Genomic DNA, 27253 nt, shown 5'->3' on the forward strand with positions numbered 1-27253 from the left:
GATGCTGAGAGAAAGGGTGAATCTGGACTGAGGCGGCGGCTGCTCTGACCTTGCGGGAGGTGTAGTGCGGGTGCTGGGCCAGCTTGGTGTTCATGCTCTCCAGGCAGACGGTGTCGGTGACTTTACCGACGCTGAGGCAAGCCTCGTCCAGAATGGAGATGATGCCTTTGTGGGGCTGATCCACCAGATCCACGATGATCTGGTTGTTGAAGTAGTCGATCTGAAAGTGAACAGTGTCATCGTTAGGCAACAAGGGAAGTGGATTGAAAAATGTTGTGTGTGCGTGTGTGTGTGTGTGTAAAAGAGAGAGCTCATATTCTGCCTCACCCATACTTGTGTGTGTGTGTGTGTGCATGTCAAGTCTCTGTGTGTCATGTCTGCATGTGTGTACGCATGTATGTGTGTGGGCGTGTTTAAGTGCACGTGTGTAGTGGGCTCACATGGTGCTTCACATGTATACTTTTGTGAGTAAATGTCATGTTTATGTGCGTGGGTGTGTGTCGGTGTGTGTGTGTATGCGTGCGTGTGTGTTTGCGGTTGAGCAAGAGAGAGAGTGTTCACATGGCACATTATGCATACATGTGTCATTGTGTGTGTGTGTGTGTGTGAGAGAGAGAGAGAGAGAGAGAGAGAGAGAGAGAGAGAGAGAGAGAGCACGAGTGAAAGAGAGTGTTCACAGGCTATTTCATGCATTATTGTTTGCGTGTGTGTGTGTGTGTGTGTGTGTGTGTGTGCGCTCTCACATGCTGCCAGGTGATGCCCTCTCTCTGGTATTCGTCTTGCTCCTGTCGAAGGATCAGCTCGATGAAGAGCTGCTGCAGCTTCTCGTTGCAGTAGTTAATGCAGAACTGTTCGAAACTGTCCGACAGCAGAGGAACAAACACTTGTCATCATCATCATCATCACTGACTGACCTTCATCCATTTAACTGAACAGATACTAGAGGCCAGATGCCAACCTGTTGTTGTCAAAGATCTCAAAGCCGTAGATATCCAGCACGCCAATGACTGTATTCTTCCCATGAAGCACTGGGTTGTAGTCTTTAACTTCAATGACGGTGTTGATGCGGCCTACAATCCAGCCGAAAAGTCTCTCATAGAGAGCCTGCAGCGCAAAAACAAGAGAGCGTGTAATAGAGCCAGAGATTAAGATAATGTGACAACTGTGAAAATTAGATACAAGAAAAGCAAGCGAGAGTGGCGATGTTAACATCGTTTACCTCATGGCAAGGCAATCTGCAGAGTGATTCATGTATTGATCGAGCACTTGGCTCGGCATACCGTGTAAATCACCCCAATTAGCTATTTCATCAAACACAAATTGGGTCGTATGCTGCAGTGATAAACACTGTGAGCAAACAGAGAGAGAGAGAGAGAGAGAGAGAGAGAGAGGGGGAGAGAGAGACCCGCACCTTGACGAAAGCGTCCCGCCCAAAGCAGGCGTCCTGCTCCGTGTGTCCCTTCTCGATGACCTCGCCGCCCCCGGTGGCCACGGTGCGGTACAGCAGGCTCTTACTGACGTTTTCGGGCTCTGTGGTCGTCAGCTCGGCGATGTGGTTCACCGTCTCCAGGCCCACGATCTGGACGTCCTCACCGTCACTCTCAAACTGGATGTTACCCTGGAGACAGGTCGGTCCAGCAGAGCGGGGAAAGTGTGAATCGTCATTGAACCTTGCACTCCTTACTATTGGTTGCTTTAATAATGTTGGTGATCTCAAGAACTGAAGCTTATTCTACTGCTGATGCAAAAAAAAATAAAAATAAAAAATATGAGATCAAAGAAGATACAGGCAAAAGGAACTATTCATTATCTATATCCATTTGACAGTTTCATATCATTTTAATCCCAAAAGCATATGCATTCACTTTTAACTCATTTTGAACCAATACGACTGGAACCTACCAGAAGAAGAATGGTGGCCAGGATCCTGTAAACTGAGTCAATCTCCTCTCTTGAGAAGCCGATCACTTCCAGCGCGCTCATCACCATTTTGTGGCTTGAGCGATCATTGTTGGACGTCTAAAGAAAGAGGGAGTTTGCACAAATAGTTTTAGCTTTAGGGATGAATCACAGTGTCCTATTTTATATATCCAGTTTGAGAGAAAATCACTACAACAAGTTGATCATTCAGTGTCTCTAAACTATAGAAGAAGTATCTGTAATCATTTTGTTAAAGGATAAGGCCGGTGTTTTTTAATGCATTGCTTACCGTCAACAGATCCTATGAAAATCACAAAATCAGCAATGATTTTGTTTTGCCAGCAAATCTCGTCCATGTAGCCGGTGCCCAATAAAGCCATGTCCCAGCAGCCATAGAACTCCATTGTATTAAAAAAACGATTAAAAACACGTCAAAGAGCCATGCTGTTGCTCTGGGCAACATATTGCATCATCGCGATGCACCGGGCCGGCCAAGTTTTTCTTCAAACAACTTAATAAGCCGGCTGTAAACACTTTTATGATCTCAGGAAAGCAGTTCCGTGGCACCGAAAATAGTCCCCGGCGTAATGAAGAATTTGTTCCCATTTGAATTTGGTAATAACTACAACAGCCTGACTTTTCGTGGTAACAGTTAGCGATTTTTAAAATGTAAACTATGTCTTTGTGAGCTGTATTTCAAGGTTTTTAGCTTACAATTGGAGCCAATGACTTCCGGGTTGAGGCTAAGAACAGTAAGTGGGAAGTCAGAAAGTAACGGGAGTAGAGCAAACGCATTGTTGATTTTGTGATTTTCATAGGATTTGTTGACGGTAAGCAATGCATTAAAAAACACCAGCCTTATCCTTTAAGTTAAAAAGTACAATAATTAATGTTAAATTCATGCAATCAATCATTTTGTAAGAGTAGATGTCATTTAATAGGAGTAGTACTTTTTCAAATAGCTCATTTTGGAATTAAACTCTAAAAAAATGAAAGGTGGTGAACTCACAGTTGACCCAGCTCCCTCCTTGGTGTACACATAAACAGCAGGGTCGTTCTGCAGGTGAAATGACTCCAGCATTTCAGCAGAGCCGCCACGCAATAACTGTGAAAACCCCACAGAGCATATAGGGGTTAGTTTTGTGCAAGAGAACCATAACGTCCAATTTAATCAAATCGATAAAGCTTTCAACTTTGCGTCAGTGTTTACCTGGTAGAAAGAGTGGAAGTTCCTCTCACCGTCTTGCTGCTGCACCACTCTAGACTTGAATGGGAAAACAGATTATGGTATTAAAGGATAAATCCATCCTTGGATAATGTTACACAGTTATATATCATCAATTTGTGACATTCAACGCTTTAGAGGAGTTATTTTGTGATAATTTGTTGTAATTTACTTTTCTGGTGTACCAACTTTCCCTCAACCTGCCTCGTCTTCTTCTACTTCAGTTAGCGATGTCCTACATTTCCCAGAATGCCTTTCAACAACCTCAAGAGAACGGGCCTGAACTTCAACTGTAGGATATAAGTGTATAGGCGGAGAGAGTAATAGCAACAGCGGCAGCAATAGCATTGTAAGAGCAAGACACCAAGTTTTTCCAGATGAGAAAAAGCAAGATCTAACACCAAAACCTGACATTTAATGTTGATGTTTTAGAGCACTGAACATTTTTCTGCTATCAAACTCCATTGTAGCTGTGCTGGAAATATCTTGAGTTAACGTCACGTCATCTACGCCTCGACAGTTATCCACAGAAATAAGAAAAATGGCCAGAAATGCAAGATGCATCGCCAACAGCTGTTTTTAAGTGTTAAAGTGTTTTAGGTTGTGTTTTTCCTTTAAAGCCCGCACTGAAAACAAACCCACTAAAGCAGCACCATTCTGGCCGCTGACAGAGGAAAAGGGATGAGGACGGGTCGGAGTCAGACTGCGGTTATTTCTGCTCTCTGAGAATGGATCATGGCACCATCGTTCACACCGGCTCCGAGTGCCAGACGGTTCTTTAACACTGAGGATAAATACAGCCGCATCATGTAGCCCCAGGTGAGCTATTCATTAACACCACTTCACGGGAACATCTATTCACGGACGCTCCCTCACACATCTTCTTCATCGCCTTCGTTAAACATTCATGCTCAGACGAAATGATGTCATCTAAAAACTACAAAATGAGCAGAACTTTTCAGGCCTCGCTATCTCCCAAAAGAGATCTTTGTTTGTGATGTTTTTTCTTTCTTTCTGGGACCCCTTGAAGTAGTCCGGCCTGCTGTCTGAACCCCCCCTCCCCCCTCTCTCGTCCTGCCTCTCTTCCTCTCACCTTCTCCAGCAGGTAGTTGTTGATGTGTCCCCCGGTGGGATCGCCGTTGAAGTTGAAGTTGATGTCCATGTACTTGCCGAAGCGGCTGGAGTTGTCGTTGCGATTTGTCTTGGCGTTCCCAAAGGCCTCCAGCACACAATTGGACTTTAGCAGCACATTCTTCACGCTGATTTATCACATGGCGGTAACCGTTGATGGAAACGTGTGGGGGAATATATGGCCATGGGGGGGGGGGGGGGGGTGAGAATAGAGAGAGAGGGGGGAAAAAAGATGTGAGATGATGTATGGTAACTCCCACAATCCAGCTATTGATTTGCGTTGGATTTGAGAGTCTGTATGTACATTTAATTTTGCAATATTGGGTCACTGAATCCTTATTACTCAGTCATACAGTTGAGCCTCATGTCTTCACTTAACCTACAGATCACAGTCTCTTCTCTTCATCACCTCATCAACTCACCTCTCCACCTCGGCCCTCTGGCTCGGGTTTGTGATGGCTGCAATGTACTGCATGATGTACTTGCTGGCCTCTGTCTTTCCTGCCCCACTTTCACCTGGAGAGCAAAACCACATATAGAAATCGCAAAGCTGATAAACGGAGGCTGATCAATTCCATGATAATCTCACATTCATTTCATGTGCAGAGAAAGTGAAGGTGGTATCTAAACTATGAATCTTCTTTACACAGTTTAAGCTCATTTTAATATCTAACTGGCACATGATGGATGTGGAAACAAGTCAGGAATAATATATAAAAACAAAATCTACTGGACTTAAAATGAAGATTTGAAGACATTTCACCACTCATCTGAGAGGCTTCATCAGTGTTTATATCTTTTATGGGCATCTTACTACCTGGATCACTACACTGATAAGTCAGAAATATATTTATAGTGCAGACAAAACATTCTCTGTGACAGTAGACTAAACATAAACACACTACTAAGTGTACAATCAAAGCCAAAGAACTGTACCAGTGTAATACTCTAGTATTGTCAGCATAGAAGTAGCAGCACTGACATTGGCATCATCACAGATGTGCAAAGTATGATTCGACCAATATGGGTTTTGAAGGCAGATACTTTTAGAGTGAGTCGCTAAGAGCCAATATTTTGTGTTGATATTCAATATTTTTATATTTGACCATTTTCATGCCAAAAAATTCCAAGTATTCAGTGTTTCCACCAGAGTGTTATTCTTGGAGTGGAAAAGCCTCTGAAGCAGCATTTAGATCATCATGGGACACTAAAACTGTGACTAATGAAATTCTTTTAGGGTTTGTCGCTCTTTAAGGCAGGGTGACCCACCCAAACATATTCAATGGCAGGGAAACTCTGGGATACATTAGGCCTTTCAATGACAAATTAATTTACAAAAAACATGACTGAATAATTAGATGAATAAATCATGTGCAAAGAAATTTACAGACTTTTTATGTAGCTGTGTTCAGGGACGAACCTCCATCTTATCAGCAGTGGACAACATGACTGACCGATAACTAATATTTAATGAGAGGCCAATATCGACCCAATATTTTGGTCTAATCCTAGTGCACAGTACACCTAGGCTGATATATCACAGAAGATGTATAAATGACAGATGTGCAAAATGGCTAAACTTTAAGACAGCAACCTAAACACTCCAAGAGATACTTGGAGGGTCAGAGAAATGTGAGATCCTGTCACATTTATCATCCTAATGCATCCATCACAAATTAAACTGACCCACACTGAGTATCAAAACCTGATACCCTATCTGAATCATATCAATTTGTCATACTAGTATTGAATTTAAGGCATCCGCAGTATTGAAGGGTAACAAAAAGCTGTTGGATGTTGGATTCTTGCAATTACAACTCAAGTTATCCTCTTGTTGCATTTATTCATACTCAGGAAATTAACTGAGTGTGGTTTCATTCTATTTAGCAAAATCAATATCATAATGAAATGTGCTTTCATTCAACAAAGAAAGGTATTGAAACTGACAGTGATTTTTAAAGTATCAGAACCGGTACCAGTATTGACATTTTTTTCAAATAGCATCAGGCTACACACACAAGAAATGTCACACTTGTTTATCAGGATTGCAGAACAGGAGATGCAGGTTCAGAGAGAGGAAGAGATGGACCTGATATGACGATGCAGGTGTCTTTGGCCCGTCTCTTCATGGCTTTATAGGCGGCATCAGAAACTGCGTAGAGGTGCGGCGGGTTTTCGTACAGCTCCCGCCCGCGGTACGCTTCAATGGCATCCTTCCCATACATGTCCATCTGTCTGTATGGGTTGACTGAGACCACGACCTCTCCGATGAAGGTGTAGATACGGCCCTTCTCAAACCTGCCCAGACACAAGACAGACACACAGACTGATGGACGATACCTGCTGTGATTCATGTAAAGTATGCGTGCATGTATGTATCAGGGTTGCCATTTTCCAACTTTTCCATAACTTCATGCCAAAGTTTCATGACTGTACTACTGCAGTGCGATTTAAAGCAACTTTTACAAATGCTGTGACGCTGACATTTTGTTTTGTTTGAGACGTAATTTGGAAAAATGTGACCAAAATTAGGCTAAAATGCAACTGGTCTGCACAATTTAAAATTTCATACGTTTTCCAAAGGTTTAATGATATTTTACACTTTTCCAAAACATGTCCAATTTTGGAAAACAAATTTTCAAATTCCATATCCTTTTCCAGGATTTTCATGACTGTGGGAACTTTGATGTATGTATGTATGTACATATGTATGTAGGTGTGTGTGTGTGTGCGTGTGTGTGTGTGTGTGTGTGTGTGTAAGGATGTATATAGACTATATGTATCAACGATTTAGTTCTCCACTCAGTGTCATTCTTGTTATCAGTGGTGGCTAACAGAAAAACTCACACCCACCAGTGTTAAAGAAATTTCCCCCTGAAACTGTCTCGACACCACCTGTGAAAACTCCCACCAGAGTAAAAAGTACCATTTCTCACAAAGAACACACACCTTTAAGCCAAAGACGACAGGAAGTGACACAAGTGTGTGTATCAAAAGCAGGAAGTGCAACCTTGTGGTTGGAGGGGAGTTGCTTGTTGCTTCCTCAGCCTTGTGTAACCTTGTTGGTTGACAAGAGGTTGGACAACACTGAAGTCTCCCTGAAGCTGATGGAGTTGCTGAATGCTCAGTGAAGTACCACTTACAATCAATTAAGTAGGCAACCATCTAATTGAGCACTAAGCATTGCAGGTTTTTCAGTTTTCAATTTTTTGTTTGACTTTATAGAGCAGTGGTTCTCAACGTGGGGCCCGGGGACCACCAGGGGTCCTTGAGGGGGTTCCAGGGGGTCGCCAGCAAATTGATAAATTGTTAAACTTCACCATTATTTAATTTACAAGATGTTAAGTCAATTAGAGAATGTAGAAGAATGACTATTTTGATCATAGTTTCACTGTTATATCTCTACTACAATACAGATAGTCATGGAATTCATATCTAACAATACAAATATTCTCCGATTTTGGTTCGAGAGACAAAATCTCATCAAATGGGGGTCTGTGGCTCTAATGTGGACTAAATTGATATGAAAAAGGTTGAGAATCACTGTTATAGAAAACCTGTGCAGAATATAAACTCTAAACTCTGTCAACCAACCACTTGCTAAGTGCCACTTAGCAGAGTCCAGGTGACACTAAAGCTGATGTAAACTGGAAGGAGAGAGAGAGCAAACCTCTGCCAACGCTGAACAATTTTCCAACTTACTGTTCCACCCAAAGGCATTGTTCCTATCACTTATATTTTAAGGTCCGTTTCATTTCTTGAGCCTGCAAACATCCCCTTCGGATTTGAAATCAAGTCTCTATCTCAGTTAGTTTCATTATTATGGCTAAAACTGACAATTGTCTAATAGCGGAAATCCCAGATCCGGATCACCACCAAAATCAAATCAATTGTTCGTTGGCCCAAAGCCTTTCTGTCCACTGACTTTCATGGAAATCCATTGATAAGTTTTGCGGATATCCTGCTGACAGACAGACAGACAGACAAACCAATAGGGGCGAAAACATAACCTTCTTGGTGGTAGCGACTACCTGCCAACATTAACAAGAAATGGAAAGAATGCAAATGCAAAAAAGAGAAATGCAAACACAGAAATTTGCCTGAGGTCACAGGTAGATAAGGAAAAACTATAGCCGATGACGAAGGTATAGTATCCAAACGGCAGCACGAAGCTTTGTTTTTAGTGAACACACTTGCTTGCCCAAAGTTTTCCAACAGGCAAGTCTGATCAAGCTCTGGGATCAAACTCTAGTTACCTACTGCATGCTTTGCCAACCCATGCAATAACAAAACACAGCAGCTATGCGAGGAGTGATGCAAAAAAGTTCATTTGGAGCCATCTGCTGCGCTACGTCAGCTGAGAGAGTGCGAATCGTTTTCACATCCTCTAAATCTAGAACATGTGTAACTTTGCTTGGTATTTTCAGTGTCCGTCTGCCTCCACTGATCCCTCATCATCAAGACTGCCGTGGAAAAACCTGACATTTGGCTGTGTGATTTATCACAGTCTGAAGCGAGGACATGACGGCCCTCTGAAAGACACGGAGGAAGTGAGACTGTCCAAAATAGAATAGAGAGACGGTTGATTCATTCAAACACCGTCTCGAAAAGAAAAAACAAACACCACGAAAGGGCAAAGTAACGGATAACAAGTTTGTCAGTTTAAGGGAGACTAACTGGATTACTGGTATGGTGGCATATCCTTGATTTGCTCCATCCACAAAAGTGACAGCCAGTGTCTATGGTGATGATCGAATCGACCACAAGTTAATATCCGAACCCCGAGGGCGGGCGGGAAAGTGTGGGCAAGAAATGACTCATCTTTTGCTTACTTCTCTCTCATTTCTCCCCATTGCTTCATTTTAACTTCCTCACTTGGGTTCTTGGCAGAGGAGATGAACTAGTCAAGAGTGGCATAATGTCAAATCTGCTATGAACTGTAAGAGTTTCATCATTTTCACAACTTTCTCAGTCTCAGAGCAAACCATAGAAACAGTAATTATACATTATACACCTTTATTTCCCTTCATTTCACAGTAAGTTGCCACCTAAGCGGAGAAATAGCACAAAGACCTACAAGAGTTTGCCCTTGTTTTTCAGGTGTGCGTGCAGCGTTTCCCTCTGACACCCGGCTGCTTCCCTTCCCTTCCTCCTCTCTACCGGCGTCTCGGGCCTTACCTCAATTTCAAATTTTCCATAAACTGCTCCATCGTCACTTCATCCAGGAGCACAAAGTCCGACTTCCCAAACTCCAGGCCCTCCAGCTCCGCCATCCTTACACACAGATCTGTACTCTCTCACACACACACACACACAAAAACAGGCAGCCAAGACGCAGAGGAATGAAAGCAACTCAAGAGAAGAAGAAAGAGAAGTATGGTTGACTTCTGGGGCCCCGGTAGTAGCAGGCAGGCAGTGTGTGTGTGTGTGTGTGTGTGTGTGTGTGTAAGTGCTGTGGGTGTGGCGTAACTGTGTTCTTCTGTGGATTTCTAGGGTGTGCTTAGTCAAGTCACAGAAGAGCTGCGGTCGGCATGCCACGGCACGTCATCCTGTCAGTCAGCTTGTGTGTGTGTGTGTGTGTGTGTGTGTGCGCGTGCGCGCTCGTGCACGTCTGTATAAATAGCAAGGAGCTATCATTAAAAGCGCACACACCACATCTGCATCCTCCTCTTTCCTGCCACAGGGCCTCGCGTCTCTGAATGAGAACAAGACTGAGAGAGGTTCATCATCACACCATCATTTTACTTTCCCTCCTTCAGCCTCCCCTCTTTCTGTGCATGTTCTCTATCTTTTCTCCTTAAGAATAACAGGAATTTCACATTATGGCTGCTAAAGGCGGGGCTGACACGCTGTTAACCTTGTAAATTTGGGGAAGAAAATGCCTCCTTATCTCCTGGGAAACATCATGGCATTTCCTTTCTTAGCTTGGCATCGGGCATACATCATTTCCCTGAGGGGTTTTTTGCCCTTAACTAGAGGGTTTGAACCAAGCTGCAGCCGGAGATTATCGGATGCTGGAGTGAGAGGGTTTGCTGTGTAAAATAAAAGATAAGAAGTGTTGGTGTGTGTGTGTGATCAAGCTCGGACGTGCGGTGGTCGTACGGGAACGAGAATGGAGAATGCTGACTAATACGCAGACAGTGGAAATAAAGCTGACTGTTGGTGATTTCCAACTCTAACTTGACCGTTCAGTCCCGTGGATGAACTCTGTCTTGTGGTTGGAGAGTTTCCGATTCCAGCATTTTCTGCGCCGGGTTCCCTCTACGTCCGTAACACCTCTCAGCGTTCCCCCCCAAGTCTGAATGAAGAGGGGAAAACGGCAGCTTGACCTCTTTGTCTCCATCATCGTCGTGGGCCGTCCTCCAACACGTTTCAGCAGCATGTGTGGGCTTATCTTTCCCAGCACAGCTCGAAACATGACTCAGATGGGTTTTTCCATGACAAAATCCAGGCCTGCGCCGTTTCTGTTTTATATATATAGACAATTGTGATGAGGACAGGCTGCTGCTTTGTATGAAAACCTTGAAAAAGTTTTAAGTTCCATTCAAAAACTAGGAGACATTCAGAGAGGGCAAACCTCCGCCAACGCTAAACAGTTCTCTCTCGACATACTGTTACTTTCAAAGACATTGTTCCTATCACTTAGATTTCAAGTTTAATTGATTTCTTGACCCTGCAGACATGCCCCTAACATTTGGAATCAAGTCTTTTGAGTATTATGGTTATGGATAAAAAAAGATTTTAATCTAATGGCAGAAATCTTAGATCCAGATCAGAACCAAAATCGAATCAATTGTTCCATCTGTCCACCAAATTTCATGAAAATCCATTTATAGTTTTTCGAGATATCCTGCTGACAGAGTTATTACTATAGTCATAACTACAGTCATTTGAGCACCTATTTGCGTGGTTTTCTTACAACTTACATTTGGTTACGAATTGATTAGGAATTGGTTTGAGTCAAGGGATTTCACCACCGGGCCGCAGAAGTTTTTATTGTTCAAAAATGCAGTGCAGCAGCAGTTGTCTCTGCGTTTGACAAAAACCTCCCTAGAGCATCAGGCAGGTTATTTTCACGGGTGGTAATCTAAAATGTCTAAAGCGCTTTCCTGTGCGATGTACTGATACCACAAACTTGCTCCACCTATGCTCTCGTTTCCATGACGACCGTATCCACTCAAATATACACTGAATAGCGTTGGCTATTGTCTTAGAAGTCTTACTGTAACTACACTGCGCTGGTTCTTCACTGATCCTAATCGGCCATCATCACTTCCTCTCTCAGCATGAGTTCACCAGACAGCGACATCACTTCCTTTGAAGGGGGGGGGGGGGGGGGGGGGGCAGCTCGCACTTCCTCTCCCATCTGTTTCTGTCTCCATCTAGATGCTGCATTCAGGTGTTACAGAAACAGTATTAAAACAGAATTTTCCTGGCATTAAAGTAGACTTAAAATGCCTTCTGATGCAAAGTAACAGGAAGAACATGAGATATATGTGGAGATATTAAAAAAAAAAAAAAAGAGCCAGAATCCTCATTATCCCATTTAATTAACACCCAAAAATCCTCACCGGACACTATTGAAATCACCCAGTGATTTGTTTATGTTTTATTGTTAATGTAGTGCTTGTTTAAAGGCCATGTACAACAAATCCATTTTTCCACTTGCATATGTTACAAATACATTTTAGGCATTTAGCTGATGCTCAAATCCAGAGTGACTTACAATGAGTGCAACAGTAGTATATTGTGCTTAAATTTCCAGTTTCTGACATTACAGGCAGTAAGGAGTGCAAGGGTGAGTCATAGGAGAGAGAAGAGAGGTAGAAAGGATTGTTTTGTTTTTTTATTTCAGTCAAGGATGTAAAACTTTAGAGAAAAAGAGAAAAGGGATATATGGAAGGAGGGGATGTGATATAATCTTTTGTTTGATTAGTCATGTCTTGTAAAGGTTATTGCTGAGTATAATCACTAAAACATCAGTGGAGTACAACGGCAGAATCAAAGTGAGAATATTGCACCACATTTACATTCATCCATCTGACTCAACGATCAAAATTGTATACTCAAACAATCGGCATCTGTTTAAAAGCTCTGAATTTTAAATAAATATTCAACCTTAGGGCAGTGAAGAACGGCATGTCATTACATATTCAACCGTAACTTTATTTGACACACTAGATGATCAAGAAATATATAAATGTAATAAATGTAAACAAGGCATGTTCCAGTGCTGTTTACCTTCATGGACAATTAAGACTCACTCTTCACTTTTTTGGACTTTTCTTTAGCTTCTGCTTTATTTCTTTTGGGCTTATGCTTTGCAGGAATTTCTTCAGTGATCTAGGAGCCTGTTTGTTTTCCTTCACAAGCCTCTGGTCTTCAGCCTTTTCTACCGAGACTTTTCCACGGGACTCAGAGAAGCTTCGTCTCCCAAGAGCTTTGCCTTGTTTCGGACGAGCTCCAGCTCCCTGCTCAGCTTCAGCACCTTCCCCTTTATCATCCCGGTACCTGGACGGAGAGTAACCTCTGGCACCAGCAGGAGGAGCTCTTTCTGCGCCGTCCTTTGTTTTGATTTTGGACATGGAGCTACTCCTCCACTTGGGGCCTCTGCCCATTGTCCTTCCCGTCCGTTCGAATGCCGGCTGGTCGACCGTCTTCCCCAAAAGCCTCTGCTTTAACTCGTAGCTGTCAGCGGATGGCCCTATGAGGCGAACTGTCCCATTCACCTGACTGATGAGCACTAAACCATAAATATCTTTGTATTTCTGAATTCTTTTAGCGAGATCCACCTGCCTGTTATGATCGATGTCCGCCAGAGTGATTTCCTGTGTGCGTAGTGTTTTATCGAGATCATTCAGAATGCTCTGCAGTTTCCCCATGGCATTATTTGCGCTCTTCCCCAATAAGGTGACATTGGTTAAACCGGGGGCCAAGTCTAACACCTCCAGTTCAACTTTATGGCTGTCTAGGATGACATCGATGTCCTTTTTCCTGAAGCACTGGGCATAATTCAGCACATCTGCGTCAGCGGTGAAGGACTCGCCTCTGGACCTGGCAGAGGGGAGGAGGTTTCGTCTCGGAGACTGAGGAGCTCCATACTCCGGAGAGCCTGACGCCCTCGACGAGGAGCTGGTGGGGGAAGATGGAGACGCAAATGAAAGCTCGTCTTGAGATACAAAGCGGCGTCTGCTACCGTCCGGCCTCGAGCTGCCGTTGGTGTAGTTTTTGGGTACGGCTCCAGAGGAGAGAATCCGAGTCTGGGTCTGTGAGTTGAGCAGCGCCTCCAGACGGGCCTTCACAGCTCTGAGCTTCGTGAACGAACCCTTGACACGCACCTGATCTTTGTGCTGCTCGGTCACCACAAAGCCATGAGAGCCGAGGAGTCGATGCACCTCTGCCTTATCGAGGAATTTGCTCAAATGTAGAGTTGCCTCCACTGGTAAATCCACCTGAGACTAAAACAAACAAACACAAACCAGCAGAGAGAGACACAAAGACAGCAAGCACACACACACACACACACACAATTCTTATGAGTAACTGATTAATCAGACCAAAGATCATTTTGGATAAGTATAATTGCACCAATGTACAATTACCTTTGGACTGTCAGCTGCTTTAACTGTTAAAGGAAATTGTCGGTTATCCACCTCCAACACATGAGATCTCTGTAAGATGCGAGCAGCGACTGTGGGAGGAAACACACTGATGTTAGGATCTGTGTACAAGTTAACACCAATCACTTTGATCCATTTATCCTCTGTTCAGATGGCCAAGCTTGTAAGACAGAATCTCTATTGGATAAAGCTCAACCAGGGATGTAGTGGAGGGTAAACCCATCTATACTCAACTTACACAACTTTTAAATTGTTGAATGTCATGTCAATTCACAGAATATATCATAGTAAGTAGTATTAAACTGATAGGGTCTGGCAGGGCCTTTAAAAGGGGCAATAAGTAACTAGGGCTGCAACTAACAATTATTTTTATTATTGATTCATCTATTTATTATTTTTTTTGATTCATCGATTAATCATTTAGTCTATAAAATGTCAAAGATAATGACAAATGCCCATCTCAAGTTACCAGAGCTCAAAGTGATTCTTAAAATTTCTTCCTCAGTCTGACCAGCAGCCAAAAAAACCCCAAAGTTTTCATTTTCTAATGATATGAAACAGAAATGCAGCACATTTGTGAAGCTGTACCCAGACAATGTTTGGTATTTTCACTTGATAAATGACTAAAACGATTAAGTGATTATCAAAATTATAATCAATTTAATTTTCGACTAATCGTTTCAGCACTAATTTGTACTGCCCCATAACACAAAATGAGCGTAATATATCTGCAGGGGGTTGATAGGGAACAGTGACTCAGACTGTTTTGGGACAAGGATCGACTGAACAAGAGGAACTGGAACTACTAGCTGATTACAGTGGAGTTATGTTTCGTTTTTGGGGGACGTGGGAGAGCTGAGTTTTCCTCCAGCGCCACTAAAGTTGTCAGTCGCGTGGGAAGCATGAACACCAAGGTGCATGAAGCATGAAGCGTGAAGCAGCCTTTACTCAGCTCTATTGTGGAAATGTGATTTTACTGTTTGTGTCAACTAGTCACTCAGAGACTTGTGTAGGAGATCTGTTGTTGCAATTCATGCTGGTCACCAATAGAGGTCGATAAAGGCCACAGATTACTTAAAGCCCCTTTAGAGGTGTGTGGAAAAAAATAAAAACATGAATCAATGCTTTCCTGAAAATATAATTACTTTTTGTATATTTGTATATTTTGATGGTCGTTTATCAGCTGTTTGTTCACCACTACATCTGTACAAAGTGAGTTATTTGCTCCATGACTCACCCTCCGGCTCCTCAAATATGACGAAGGCCTGTCCGGGCCGGCGGGACGGGTACAGCACCCGGAGCACCTCTCCTCCTCCGTGCCGGGGCCGCAGGAAATGAATGAGCAGTTTATCGACCGTCCTGTCAGCCGGGAAAACATCTGGGACTCCAGAAACCTCGATCCTGCATCCCTGATTCTCCATAGTCACGTTGGTGTCGGGAGCACTGACAGCGAGAGTAAACACACAGTAAAGTTTTGTGTTTTATGGCATTTCTTCATCAGATATATATATATATTCCTGTAGGATATTACATATTGTAGATTTGCTGCACATCTGGAGTATCCTAAAACGTATTATTATTATTATTATATGGGATCCTAGTAGTCTACTTTTTGCACGAATCTGAAGCTCACAGTCGAAAGTTATCGAAAGTGAAAGTATCCCGTTTTAGATTTTATAAACAAGTTGCTGCTCGTACCCAAACGCACCATTTGTATTCAATTTAAAAGCAATTTAAAATTATAGCCTCAGTAATGAAAGCAGTGATATCAGTTCGAAACGGTTTAGAGATATGAAATACTACTATTGAGTAAAGCAAAAGTTTTGTTCTAATATGAATTATCCCACGCACAAAACAGTTTAGAGTTAAAGCAGAATCCGTAGGTTTCCATTACACCTTCATACAGATATAAGTTTATAATAGAAGCAAAATCATAGCCAAAGTCTCAGTTAGGATATGTAACTTACTTAATAGCCTACTTGCTTGATTTTTTCTTTCCTGGTTTGACTCCCATAGTCTTATCGGTGTAAAGGATAAAACCGAAAGTGAATGTTAAGCGCTGCAGGACTGCTCTGTTCAGCCTGACGGGAAACTTCATGACTTTTCATGATCATAACGTGATCAAAGTTTTCACCTTAACCTAAAAAATTAAATTTCTTCTTGACATGTTTGTGCTTTTTTTTCCCCAACAGAGTTTTTAGTCTGTGGTGGCTTTCTGTCCGCAACAAAAAATCTGAAGTGCAAAAAGGGTCAGGAGGCGCTGATAGTGATTTGTCATTCTCTCCATTTATCAATCACCATCCATCTACTGTATCAATTTAAGTATGGATATACAAATGGAGCAATAGTGATGAATGACCTAGATGGACTGATCGATCAATGAATTGGTTGACTGATCGAGTGACTGCTCGATATGGATAGACAGAATACTTTTTTCAAATGCAAATCTGTTATCAGTATGACAGGATTCTATTTTATTTTTTTAAATACAAAATGTACCTGTCCGACGTGTAGTCTTGAAAAGTTGATACTGTTGACTTGCCTTGATAACTTGACAGAAGTTTAAGGTTTCTTGATGTTCTCATAGAAAATGCACAGAGGGTAAAACACCGTATGTAAAGTAGGGGAGTGGTGGGCTACAAAGAATATTAAAAAAAAAAAAAAAAAGAAAAAAAAAGGTACAAGAGCATTCAGAATAATAAAGAGCGACGAATTAAATGTGGGGAATGTCACAATCACGTCATATGACTAAATCTAATACTAAATCACAGACATTTAATTGCAAAGATATTAGATTGACTGAGAATTAAACTAATTACAACTCTGCTTCACTGCAGCCAGCTGTGTAAAGCCCGCGCTGTGCCACTAATGAAATGATTCCCTGGGATTTATAACCATTTAAAACAAAAATGACATCACATATAGAAGGTTACTCAACCTAACATGTAAATGACCATTTAATAATTTATTGCAGTTCACAGCATCAATAAAACACCCGGGCAGTGGAGGTGAAGGAGATCGTGGGGCTCTAGCGCCCTCCCGTGGCTCTTTGGCAGTATTACATCTTTCATGTGCCTGAGGTAAAACACCATCAAATAGACCCAGTGCAATAAAATGTGCCTGTACATGTTAGTATGAAGGGTTTCATTTCATACTACAAAATGTGTGTGTGGGGAAAAAGCATATATAAATCTGTATATACACACACAATTCCATGATATGGTAGTATGGTTGTGCAGTGTAAGTTTCTCTAGTGCCAGTCAGATCATCACTGCAGTAAATGCATTTAGGATTAGGTTTATTTTAACATTTCACATGGATCTCAACAATACAAGCTTTTTCAGCTTAAGTGTTATTTTTTCATAATTGACCATGTTTTACACAAGCTTCTGTAAATACTTTAAAATGAAAGCACGTTACAATAGCCTATACACAACAAAACACAAGGAGCATCAACGATGTTCAAGAAAATTGAAAATTGTCTCTACATCTTGGGATTCCTCAAAATAGACGCCTTTTGCCTCAATAACAGCCTCACAAACCTGAGGCAAGTAATCACCAAACATGATGTAGGACATTTTTGCAGTCTTCTGTCCAGTTCGTCCCATACAAGTTCTACTGGATTGAGGTTTGATTTAGGTCATTATTTTGACTTGTCCTTCACTTCCCTTCCTCGCCACGTAGATCTCGCACAACTCTGACTGTGTTTTGGGTCTTTATCTTTGCTGAAAAATGAAGGACTGCCCAACTAGCCGTAATCCTGATGGTATGACACGACTCTCGTTGAGACAATCATGGATTCAACAGTGGGAACCCCACATGCAGGACTCACACGGTCACCCTGTGTTTCACAAATACTCAGCGGTTGGACCCAAACATTTCTAATTCTGACTCATTGGTCAACAAGACTGACTTCCACTGTTGAAATGTCCAGTTTCTGAGTCTCTTGGCCCTCCTCGTTCTGCACTGTTATCGTTTTCTTCGCGGCGGCTCTTCCAGCGAGGCCGGCTTCACGCAGCCTCCTCTGAACAGTCGACGTTGACACACTGGTGCTTCTGCTGGCGTTCAGCTGAGCTTGTATTTCTGGGGCAGTCAGCCGCCGGTTTCGCAGACTCGTGACTCGAATGAACTTGTTATCAGATTTTGAAGTCGCCTTCGGCCTGCCTGACCGCGGCCGGTCCTCTATAGTGCCGTTCTCTTCAACCCGTTTGATGGTCTTGGTCACGGCCGATACAGACACTTGCAAAGTTTTTGCAATCTGTCGTAAAGATTGACCTTCCTTTCTTAAAGTAACTATAGAACGTCTTTTTTCTTTGCTTAACTGATGGTATTTTGCCATTTTCTGCTCCCTTACAATCAGGAATTAACAGTTGTACCTATGCTACTTGTATTTATACCACACCTGTTACCAATAATTGGTGAGGCTAGGTAACTCAGACAGCATTTAACAAAAACACTAAAACAAATATATTTAGGCCTAACTCTGCATTATACACATTTCAGACGCTTCAGAATGAAATCCCCTTGATTTGGGGGAATATTTCATTGGAATTTACAAGATTTTCATTTAAAAATTAACTTTTTGAATGCAATTCACTTACAATTATCTGCTTATATATTAGTACACATATCACATAATGGAATATTAAGTGTTTATAGACAAGTGTATATGGTTTAAAGGATAGGACAGATCAAGCAGGTGTACTCGAACTTTTGACTGGTAGTGTACTTTTCCTCTTGGCAACATTCGATGACTATAATACAAAGAGGATTTTCAGCAGATGTACAAGTCTAGGTCATCTAGTTCCCTGATAACAACCTGGATCTTGCCTTGGTGCCCAAAAGCCAGCTTTTCAAAACGTATTGTAAATCAAACTGGGAATCATCCAGGAGGGTTTGGCCAGTCCACACATGGGTCGTAATTTTCCTCAGAACCGATGAACTGGTCCTCCGACTCTCAGATGAAACCTACAGAGAACAAAGAAAAGACAACATAAGAAATGGATCCCAGTCAATAAAATACTCCCATTACAACACATGACCATCTCAAGCAGATTGCCTAGAGGGAATTATCAAACTAAATACAGCAGAACTCAACATCTCATTCAGTGAAAAAATAACACCCCTTCCCATTCCTCTGCTTACTGCTTTCTCTCAAGGAACATTTTAGAAGAAAAAGGTTCAAAAGAGCATTCAGGGCACAGAGACTGATTTCCCCATGAATCCTCACCAGTCGCAACACAATTCAGTGAAAACTAGGGCCTATCATTTTGCTAAATCAACCTCAAATCCAGCCCTCCAGATGGCTGGGATCAAGATTATTCTGATTTTTGGCATCAAAACTATCCTGATTTCTCCTTGTATTCCGAAAAACGCAAAAGCAGAATTTAAGCTTGACAAATCTTGAAGATCAGACTTTCTTTTAGCAGCTTTGAAATACCCAATTTTCAGATTTAATCCAATCTGATCACTGTTCATCTTTAAAATAAGTTTTGAAAAACTGATCCCAGGTGATTTCACTGACGAGTTCCTGCTCTCCAGTTGATTGAAAGCCTGCAGACTCTGGGCCCTCCCTGCCACATGGCTGCCCCTCCCTGCTTTACTTCATGACCAACACATGTGTCTGAGGTTTACCTATAACCCTGCCATGAAGAGCCACAGCAGGGCCTCAAACAGCCCCAAGTCTCTCTAGCAGACACAGCAGGAAAGGACAGAGCCACCTCAGGCTGAGCCTCGCTGGAAAGGCCTGCAACGTGTTACAATGTAACAGAAATATACAATGTAACACACACATACACACACCTCTCATAGTTTATACATGAGTAATTTTACTCAGAACTGATGAACTGGTCCTCCGACTCTCAGATGAAACCTACAGAGAACAAAGAAAAGACAAGATAAGAAATGGATCCCAGTCAATAAAATACTCCCATTACAACACATGACCATCTCGAGCAGATTGCCTTGAGGGAATTATCTTCACACTCGTCTAACACTTGTGATTTTGGTGACAAGTTTTTACAACTGCCCTTCCATTTGCAAGCTTGAAGCAAGCGGTGCCAGTTGGTTTCAATGAGGAACACTAATAAGCCATTTCTGCAGATGGAGGACAACTGTATAAACGTCACAGTATGTGAACATATTCCTTTAACCCCTGCCATGATTCGTCTGATGTTACCCAAAACCCCATGAAAGTCACTCACAACGCATTGATTTGAAGTTGGAAAGCCAACTGCATCGATTTGACAAGTTGGGATAGATTAATATCAATTAATATCGCATTAAGGTGTCTTGTGAGCTCTCTGTTCTGCAGAGCTAAATGGAAGGTGGAAAGGGTGAAGAAATTGTTGAAAATAAACTATAGGACACACGGAGCTGTTGTCGTTTGAAGCTTTAAGTTTTGCCTTGAAAATAAATGTAATGCTTTGAACTTATACCTTATTTCTGACTGAATCAGTTAAGTTACCTTTTACAAGTTACATTTGTAGAGTTATACCTTTTGAAATTAAAATATCAAATCATGGGCACGATTTGAGATTTTATGATGCGTTGAATCTTTGCTGAAAGAATCAAAATCGAAGCTGGATTGAATTGTTAAACACCTATTAACGATTCAGAAAAGGTTTTGAGTGATAAGATGTCGATTAAAAAACGTCAGAGTAACAAGAGTAGATGAGCTTCCTGCATGGAGAGACAGTCTACTGGTGATGATCCAAACCAACCTCATGGCTTCAGACCGCTGACGGGACGGACTTCTGTATTCGACAGCAGTCAAACGACTCAGAGGCTGTCAGGAGTTTCTCTGCTGCTGTAGAGGAAAGAAGTTTCAGTCGGTGATCTACTGAACGACACTAGAGCAGTAGACGGAAAACAATCTTGTTTGGCACGAAACCTAAGAGTACATTGTCTGAGGTTTACCTATAACCCTGCCGTGAAGAGCCACAGCAGGGCCTCAAACAGCCTCAGCTCTCTCTAGCAGACACAACAGGAAAGGACAGAGCCACCGCAGGCTGAGCCTCGCTGGAAAGGCCTGCACACATCTCACCATGTTGTAATTAAAACAGCAAATATTCAATTCATCACGTGACTGTAGAAAACTTCTGTTGGATATGCCACAGGAACGCATCACTGAATAAAGCAGTTTACTGACTCTATAAGCAGCTATTACCAACATTGCAGTTTTCTATTCAGTGCAACTTTCATCATCTAATTACGCCAGAACACAAACTGGGAAGGTTTGAACAGTCCTAGATAGGATTTCGGTCAACAGGTTGTCTGAATTTGTAGTCTGGACCCAATCTAGCAACAATGTGCAGACGTAGTGATGAGAAGTAGAGGTATTGCAAAAGAGTTGTAAATAAATACAGACACATGCAGCCATTTAGAGGCCAAACGTGGACATGAAATATGATCTCGTAAAAAATCCTAGTAGCCTATTTGGCAAAAACTCACCTAACTTCACACCTGGTGGTCAAACTCCCACTTCAGCATCAGATGTCAGTCAGGAGGTCTGAGCCGGGCCAGACTTGGCGTCATCTCTTGGGTCCTGTGGAAGAATATTTCACTCTGTTGAGCGATAAAAGGCCGAAAAAAGAACCAAAGACCAATTTTGCCTACGGTTTACTTCAGGGAGGGGCAATAATGTGCTGTGGAGGTCTGAGAGTCTGCAGCAAGACTACAGCAGGGCCCGGGTTTAAAAACTTTTCATCTGGATCAAAATTGTCCGGATAATCAAATCCCCCTTTTTTGCAATCCAGAACCAGAATGATCTCACCGGTTTGAGCCAGTTTTCAAAACACGATCAGATAGTTCTGATCAGTTGGACAAATAATGCTACAGCATATTTGGCCAAAAAAAAAAGACATGAACAAACTACATGTGTGAGTTATGTTCGTTCTCCATCTGCACAACTACAAAAAATACAGCAGAACTCAACATCTCATTCAGTGAAAAAATAACACCCATTCCTCTGCTTACTGCTTTCTCTCAAGGAACATTTTAGAAGAAAAAGGTTCAAAAGAGCACTTAGGGCACAGAGACTGATTTCCCCATCATGAATCCTCACCAGTCGCAACACAATTCAGTGAAAACTAGGGCCTATCATTTTGCTAAATCAACCTCAAATCCAGCCCTCCAGATGGGTGGGATCAAAACTATCCTGATTTCTCCTTGTATTTCGAAAAACGCGAAAGCAGAAATTAAGCTTGACAAATCTTGAAGATCAGACTTTTTAGCAGCTTTGAAATACCCAATTTTCAGATTTAATCCAATCTGATCACTGTTCATCTTTAAAATAGGTTTTGAAAAACTGATCCCAGGTGATTTCACTGACGAGTTCCTGCTCCCCAGTTGATTGAAAGCCTGCAGACTCTGGGCCCTCCCTGCCTGCCACATGGCTGCCCCTCCCTGCTTTACTTCATGACCAACACATGTGTCTGAGGTTTACCTATAACCCTGCCATGAAGAGCCACAGCAGGGCCTCAAACAGCCCCAACTCTCTCTAGCAGACACAGCAGGAAAGGACAGAGCCACCGCAGGCTGAGCCTCGCTGGAAAGGCCTGCAACGCGTTACAATGTAACAGAAATATACAATGTAACACACACATATCTCACAGTTTACAAGCTTGTTACAATGTAATCACCTAAAGGAATTACTGCAGTATTCTTTCACAATGCAGAACCTCACATGGACTGGGAAAAAAATCAACAATAAAGCCCCAAACACTGAGAGAAACAACAATCTTACCTTTCCATCCTGATCCTGCAGCCACACAACTGACTGCCTTCACCTTCAGTCTGTAATAAATAAACGAACAGACAGTTAAAAATCTCACACAGGCATGTGATCCTGATCCAGGTGCAGCGTCCACGTTTCGCTAACTTTAACCCCTCTAAACAACATTTTTTTTTTTACAATATTGCAACTTTCTCACAGATCAACACCTGTGCAACTATTTCTCCACGTTAGATGCTTCTTGAGTTTAAGCATTTAGCTTAGATGGAAACAGATATTCACTGACTTACCTCTTCGCTCCAAAGCGGTGAATGAATGCGCCGTCTGCTGAACTGAACGGTGCGTGACCGGATATGACGTCAAGTGTGTTTGCGGACAGTGTGAACCACTAGGGGGCCAAAAAAAAAAAAAAAAAAAAACCCACCAGGGGGCAGTAGAGTCCAGCTGATGCTCCACGGCCTCTGAACTGAACTCAGATGTGTTTAGGATCATCTGTCTGCCATCACACTGGACACTTTGTTTATTCCCTAAGAGCATTTTCCTAAACAAAACGTATAATGTAACATGTATCTTATTTTTTAATTAATCTCTTCTCATATATTCATTATCTACTGTGTATGTATTAAATGGAATTGGAGTACTGTCATATGGACATGATGATGATGATGATGATGATATGATAATTAGCAGCAGTAGTAGTAGTAGTAGTATATAGACCTTATTTATACATTAATTATCTAAAAACAGAGTTTACAAAGTGCTTTAAGGCATAAAAATAAGTGAAATTAAAAAGGGAAAAATAACAATGAGAAACACATTCAAGAGAAAATAGGTTAAAAGAATAAACAAATAAATACAAGAATAAAAATTAAAAAAAGCTACTTTTTTTTTTAATTGCTTAACAGCAAACCTATTAAAAATGTATTTTGAGAAGTGATTTAAAAGATGATACAGAATTACTTAACCTAACTTCTTAGGGGCCTTGAGGTCAAAAGCACAATAACCTTTAACATGCAGCTTTACTTTACAGTTTGTATATTTATATCCAGTTAGTTGAAAAGTGTTTTGCAGCCACCGTCCATCATTCCTCAGTGTTTGATATGGCCAGTCGTTGCTGGTGGGTGTCGGCGGCTCTGCGGAGGAGGAACACTCGTGGTCGGTGACTCAGACTTCATCGCTCCACAACAATACAGGCCATAGAGGAGCGAACCTCTGCTTGGCTGCCGGTCGCTGGTGACCGGCAGCATCACCAGACACCCAGCATCAATTTCAGCTTTGTTTCTCCCCAGCTGACATGGTTTGGCGTAGAGACGGACACACCGAGTTTAAACGTCCACATCTGCGTTGGCAAGGAAACACTGGATGTTTTATGCCCAGGCAAATACAATACTGAGAAAGAAATATAGTCCCACACACTGTCTACACTTGCATGATACTTTAATGCGACATTTCGGTCAATAAGACCTTCATCAGGCAAACTAGGTCTTATTGACCGAAACGTCGCAGATATATTTCTTTCTCAGTATCTATTTTTGGTTTTTGTCCGATGCACCTGTCACTCAAAAACATTTAGCTGTGCAAAAAGTCTTTTTTCTTTATTCAAGACTTAAAATGAAGAGTTGAAGCCTCTCGGATGAGTAGAGAAACATCTTCAACTCTTCATTTTAAGTCCAGCGGATTTTGTTTCTATTTTCTTGGACATCTTACTACCTGGATGACTTCAGTGAATCTGTACAGACACAGGTCGTTCTAGCTGCTCCTCTGCTGACTGGGGAAATTTACTGTAAGGAACTTTGTGAGTTTTGTAAACACAACAGTGGAGCCTGGAGAGAGATTTCATCATGGCACACACTGTACCTCAGACTGCTCTGTTGCAGCTAAAAATATGACCCAGCTGTGTCTCGTATACAGATTATCTTTAAACCCAGCGTCTCAGAAGTATCATATCCATCTCTGCCGCACAACGACCTGCAGACTTATCGTGATTTCATCTCTGTGAATAATCCAATTTTGAAGCCATGTCCGTGGATTCATCTTGACAAAGTCTGTTTTGCTGCATGAGCATGCAACAGAAAAAAAACTGTTTGAAATGATTTTCCATCTATCATTATATTTCAGCTTCTGGGTAAAGCTCTTGAAACAGTTCAGTGACTTAAAAGCTTTTCCAAAATGAGTTTTATTTCATAACAGCCCTCAATGAAGTAACAGCTAGTGTTTGTGCCAGAGGGCTTAACAGCGGCCTTGAGACTCCTAATCAAGCTGATGTCAGAGAGGTCGGACCGATCAATTAAACTTGTATCAGACAGAGGATTGGCCCGATCACAGAAAACGCTCTACGATAGATTAAGCGCTGTAATCCGCCCTAAAGGAGTTTTGGGTAGCGGTGCAGTGAAGGCAGCTCCGAATGGCGTCACTGCGCTCTTGATTTGTTTCGACGGTGATGCTCTTAGGATCACCGGCTGAGAATTACGCATCAGGTTTCCACCCTAAGCCTTGTTTTGTTGGGAACACCCTGAGGTCATATCATTTACCTCCAGTCCAGCTTTTGACTACGTTTATACTCTCCCTTTGTTTGGCTCAAGGTGATACACACCGAGGGGGCTGCCGGGTTTGTTTCTGTCTGAAATGAAAGACTTCGCTTTTTATGAGAGTTATGTAAGCAGCGGTAGGCCAGAGAGGGCCGGTGTGTGAATTACGCCTTTGTGTGTGTGTGTGTGTGTGTGTGTGTGTGCTGCACCCTCCTGTCAGCTGACCACCATGGGAGAGCTGCAGCATGAGGATGGATGGAGTCTGATTATAGTTTATCAACAAATAACTACAAATGAATGCCATATCTTTAGCAAATAAACTGCAATTTCTGCTAACATTTTGATTTGAATTTGGACCGACTGTGACCCTGATGTTTCATGCATGTGTATTTCAGTCCCATGCGTGCCAGCGGTTTTATCCGGCTTGCACAGCAGTGACAGAGATACAAACAGAGAGGAGGGGGGCAACTGAGGCTCCGACTGGTTCATACAGTGGCTCCCAGCAACTCTTATGAAACCACGGCGCGATTTGAGAGGCTTTATATAATTGAGTAATCTGAGTATAATTGAGGTTTGATGCAGACCGTGGGTTTAGCAAGCGCGTAATCCATTTCGCCTGACCCCTGCCCGCTGAAATGAGGTGAAAGTCTTCATTTTTCAAGGTGGAGAAAAGGGGCTGTGCGGGGGCCAAAGTGTCGTCATGATCCTCCCTTCCCTTCGCATCAATCTCTCCTCTAATATCCCAGCTTTCCCCGCCGTTTGTAATGACACCAATCCAGGGTTTTTAGCTAAACCTTCAGATTGAATGCGTCAGCGCAGTGCAGAGCTTGCCTGACTATTAAAAATACAAACATACGGAGCATTGCGCGGCCAGTGTGTGTGCATGCGTGTGTAGTGCGTAATCCCCAAGATGTATCGGCTGTATCATCCCCTAAGAAGTGTTCTGGTACATTTTCCCACAGCGCAAGGTGACTCAGCCTCTTAGCGGTGCAGCAGCACAGAGCTCGAAGCGGGATGTTCTCTCTGTGTGACTCTCAGTCGTCCGAGCCTCTCTCAGTCGCTCTCCCCCCCCCCTCCCGCCGTGTGTCACCGTGTCTCCACCCTTCAGCCCCGTCTGCAGCCAGCTTCCCCCTGTCTTTCTCTCGATGGCACGACGGGTGAGGCTAAGTCCAGGTTATTTCCAGAGCCAAGATCCCTCTCTAATAGCCTTATCGTTCAGCACAATGTCCCTGCGCCATGACTCTGCAGGTACGCTCAGCCATGCTCGCCGCTCAACGTCATTCCCCACCTGAATAGTGCTAGGAAATCCAAATGATGAGCGAATAACATGCAATGAGTGTCCTGTGCAGAGGTCGGGATGCCTGAATAGATCTTATCGTGTGTCCTACATGTGAGCCAATGCTTCCTTTCTCTCTCTCTCTCTCTCTCTCTCTCTCTCTCTGTGTCTGCCATCAGTGGCATTACTCAGCAGAACATTTCCCAATATGGCTTCAATAATGCTCAGGATGTTCTAGCTTTTGTGCACCATGGCTGCTTTGCACTGCCAAGACTTGATTTGACGTCATATTTTAAAAAAATGCATGACTGTTTACAATACAGCTGGATCAGAATGTTTTCTTCTTGAGCTAAGGACACAGCTTACTGCACACTTACTGCAGACTATTTCAAAAAGGGATAGCAATAGCATTCGTGATAAGAGTGTTTTTATGATCGGCAATAATTACAGTACATTTCCACACTTAAGTATTACTCATAGTATCTTACGCAATGATGCAACAGACTTCTTCCCCTACAAAGCAATAAAAAACGGTGGCATTTGTTTTTATGTCACACTGTTTATTGAACAGCCGTTACAAGCAGTGATTCCGGTGTTTGTCCACTGAACACGTGGCGTGAATTGCAGGCCATAAAATAACCAGGAACACAATCTACAGTGAGGGATGAACTTTCGTCACAAGCTGTATTTTCCGTTTCACGAGCCAAGCGTAGATTTGTGGATGGAGGTGCATTTCAGCCAGCACAACAAACAAGATTTATGGGTTTTTGTTCTGCCACATGGTAGAATATTGGATCCTCGCAGCCGTACTGACAGTGC

The 27253-nt window shown here is 42.4% G+C and overlaps 2 protein-coding genes, 1 long non-coding RNA gene and 3 other non-coding genes across 8 annotated transcripts in view; all 6 read right to left on the minus strand.

Annotated features, from left to right (window-relative positions):
• myo1g (myosin IG) overlaps positions 1-9657 on the minus strand; it is a 42702-nt gene extending 33045 nt beyond the window's left edge. Inside the window, exons 1-11 of the mRNA XM_071894916.2 lie at positions 9455-9657; positions 6366-6574; positions 4699-4792; positions 4239-4404; positions 3131-3184; positions 2930-3025; positions 1903-2019; positions 1412-1618; positions 959-1104; positions 744-858; positions 50-220 (exon numbers count right to left, since the gene is read on the minus strand). Of these exons, the coding sequence (XP_071751017.2) occupies positions 50-220; positions 744-858; positions 959-1104; positions 1412-1618; positions 1903-2019; positions 2930-3025; positions 3131-3184; positions 4239-4404; positions 4699-4792; positions 6366-6574; positions 9455-9549 (1470 nt within the window). The 5' untranslated portion in view covers positions 9550-9657. The remainder of the gene's footprint in view (positions 1-49; positions 221-743; positions 859-958; positions 1105-1411; positions 1619-1902; positions 2020-2929; positions 3026-3130; positions 3185-4238; positions 4405-4698; positions 4793-6365; positions 6575-9454) is intronic.
• A 2157-nt stretch (positions 9658-11814) lies between these two features.
• On the minus strand, positions 11815-15931 carry rbm43 (RNA binding motif protein 43). Its single transcript, XM_071895073.2, has 4 exons — positions 15864-15931; positions 15134-15339; positions 13879-13967; positions 11815-13734 (listed from the first exon to the last, which is right to left on the minus strand). The coding sequence occupies exons 2-4, from the start codon at positions 15315-15317 to the stop codon at positions 12544-12546; spliced, it is 1464 nt and encodes a 487-aa protein (XP_071751174.2). The 5' UTR covers positions 15318-15339; positions 15864-15931; the 3' UTR covers positions 11815-12543.
• An 894-nt stretch (positions 15932-16825) lies between these two features.
• Positions 16826-23027, minus strand: LOC139908353 (uncharacterized). Of its 3 annotated transcripts, XR_013507519.1 has the most exons (7): positions 22921-23027; positions 22643-22692; positions 22343-22454; positions 21349-21442; positions 20619-20704; positions 19699-19768; positions 16826-18864 (listed from the first exon to the last, which is right to left on the minus strand). It is a non-coding gene; the product is annotated as an uncharacterized LOC139908353 (long non-coding RNA). The 3 variants fall into 3 exon arrangements; XR_011784465.2 differs by lacking the exon at positions 19699-19768 and having other exon boundaries at positions 22921-23024; XR_011784464.2 differs by lacking the exons at positions 19699-19768; positions 22343-22454 and having other exon boundaries at positions 22921-23016.
• Positions 19514-19648, minus strand: LOC139908397 (small nucleolar RNA SNORA9). Its single transcript, XR_011784468.1, has one exon. It is a non-coding gene; the product is annotated as a small nucleolar RNA SNORA9 (small nucleolar RNA).
• LOC139908396 (small nucleolar RNA SNORA9) lies at positions 20798-20932 on the minus strand. The gene has a single exon (XR_011784467.1). It is a non-coding gene; the product is annotated as a small nucleolar RNA SNORA9 (small nucleolar RNA).
• LOC139908398 (small nucleolar RNA SNORA9) lies at positions 22326-22460 on the minus strand. The gene has a single exon (XR_011784469.1). It is a non-coding gene; the product is annotated as a small nucleolar RNA SNORA9 (small nucleolar RNA).
• Positions 23028-27253: the final 4226 nt, after the last annotated feature.

This window comes from Centroberyx gerrardi, chromosome 19, assembly GCF_048128805.1.
Source record: "Centroberyx gerrardi isolate f3 chromosome 19, fCenGer3.hap1.cur.20231027, whole genome shotgun sequence".
NCBI lineage: Eukaryota > Metazoa > Chordata > Actinopteri > Beryciformes > Berycidae > Centroberyx > Centroberyx gerrardi.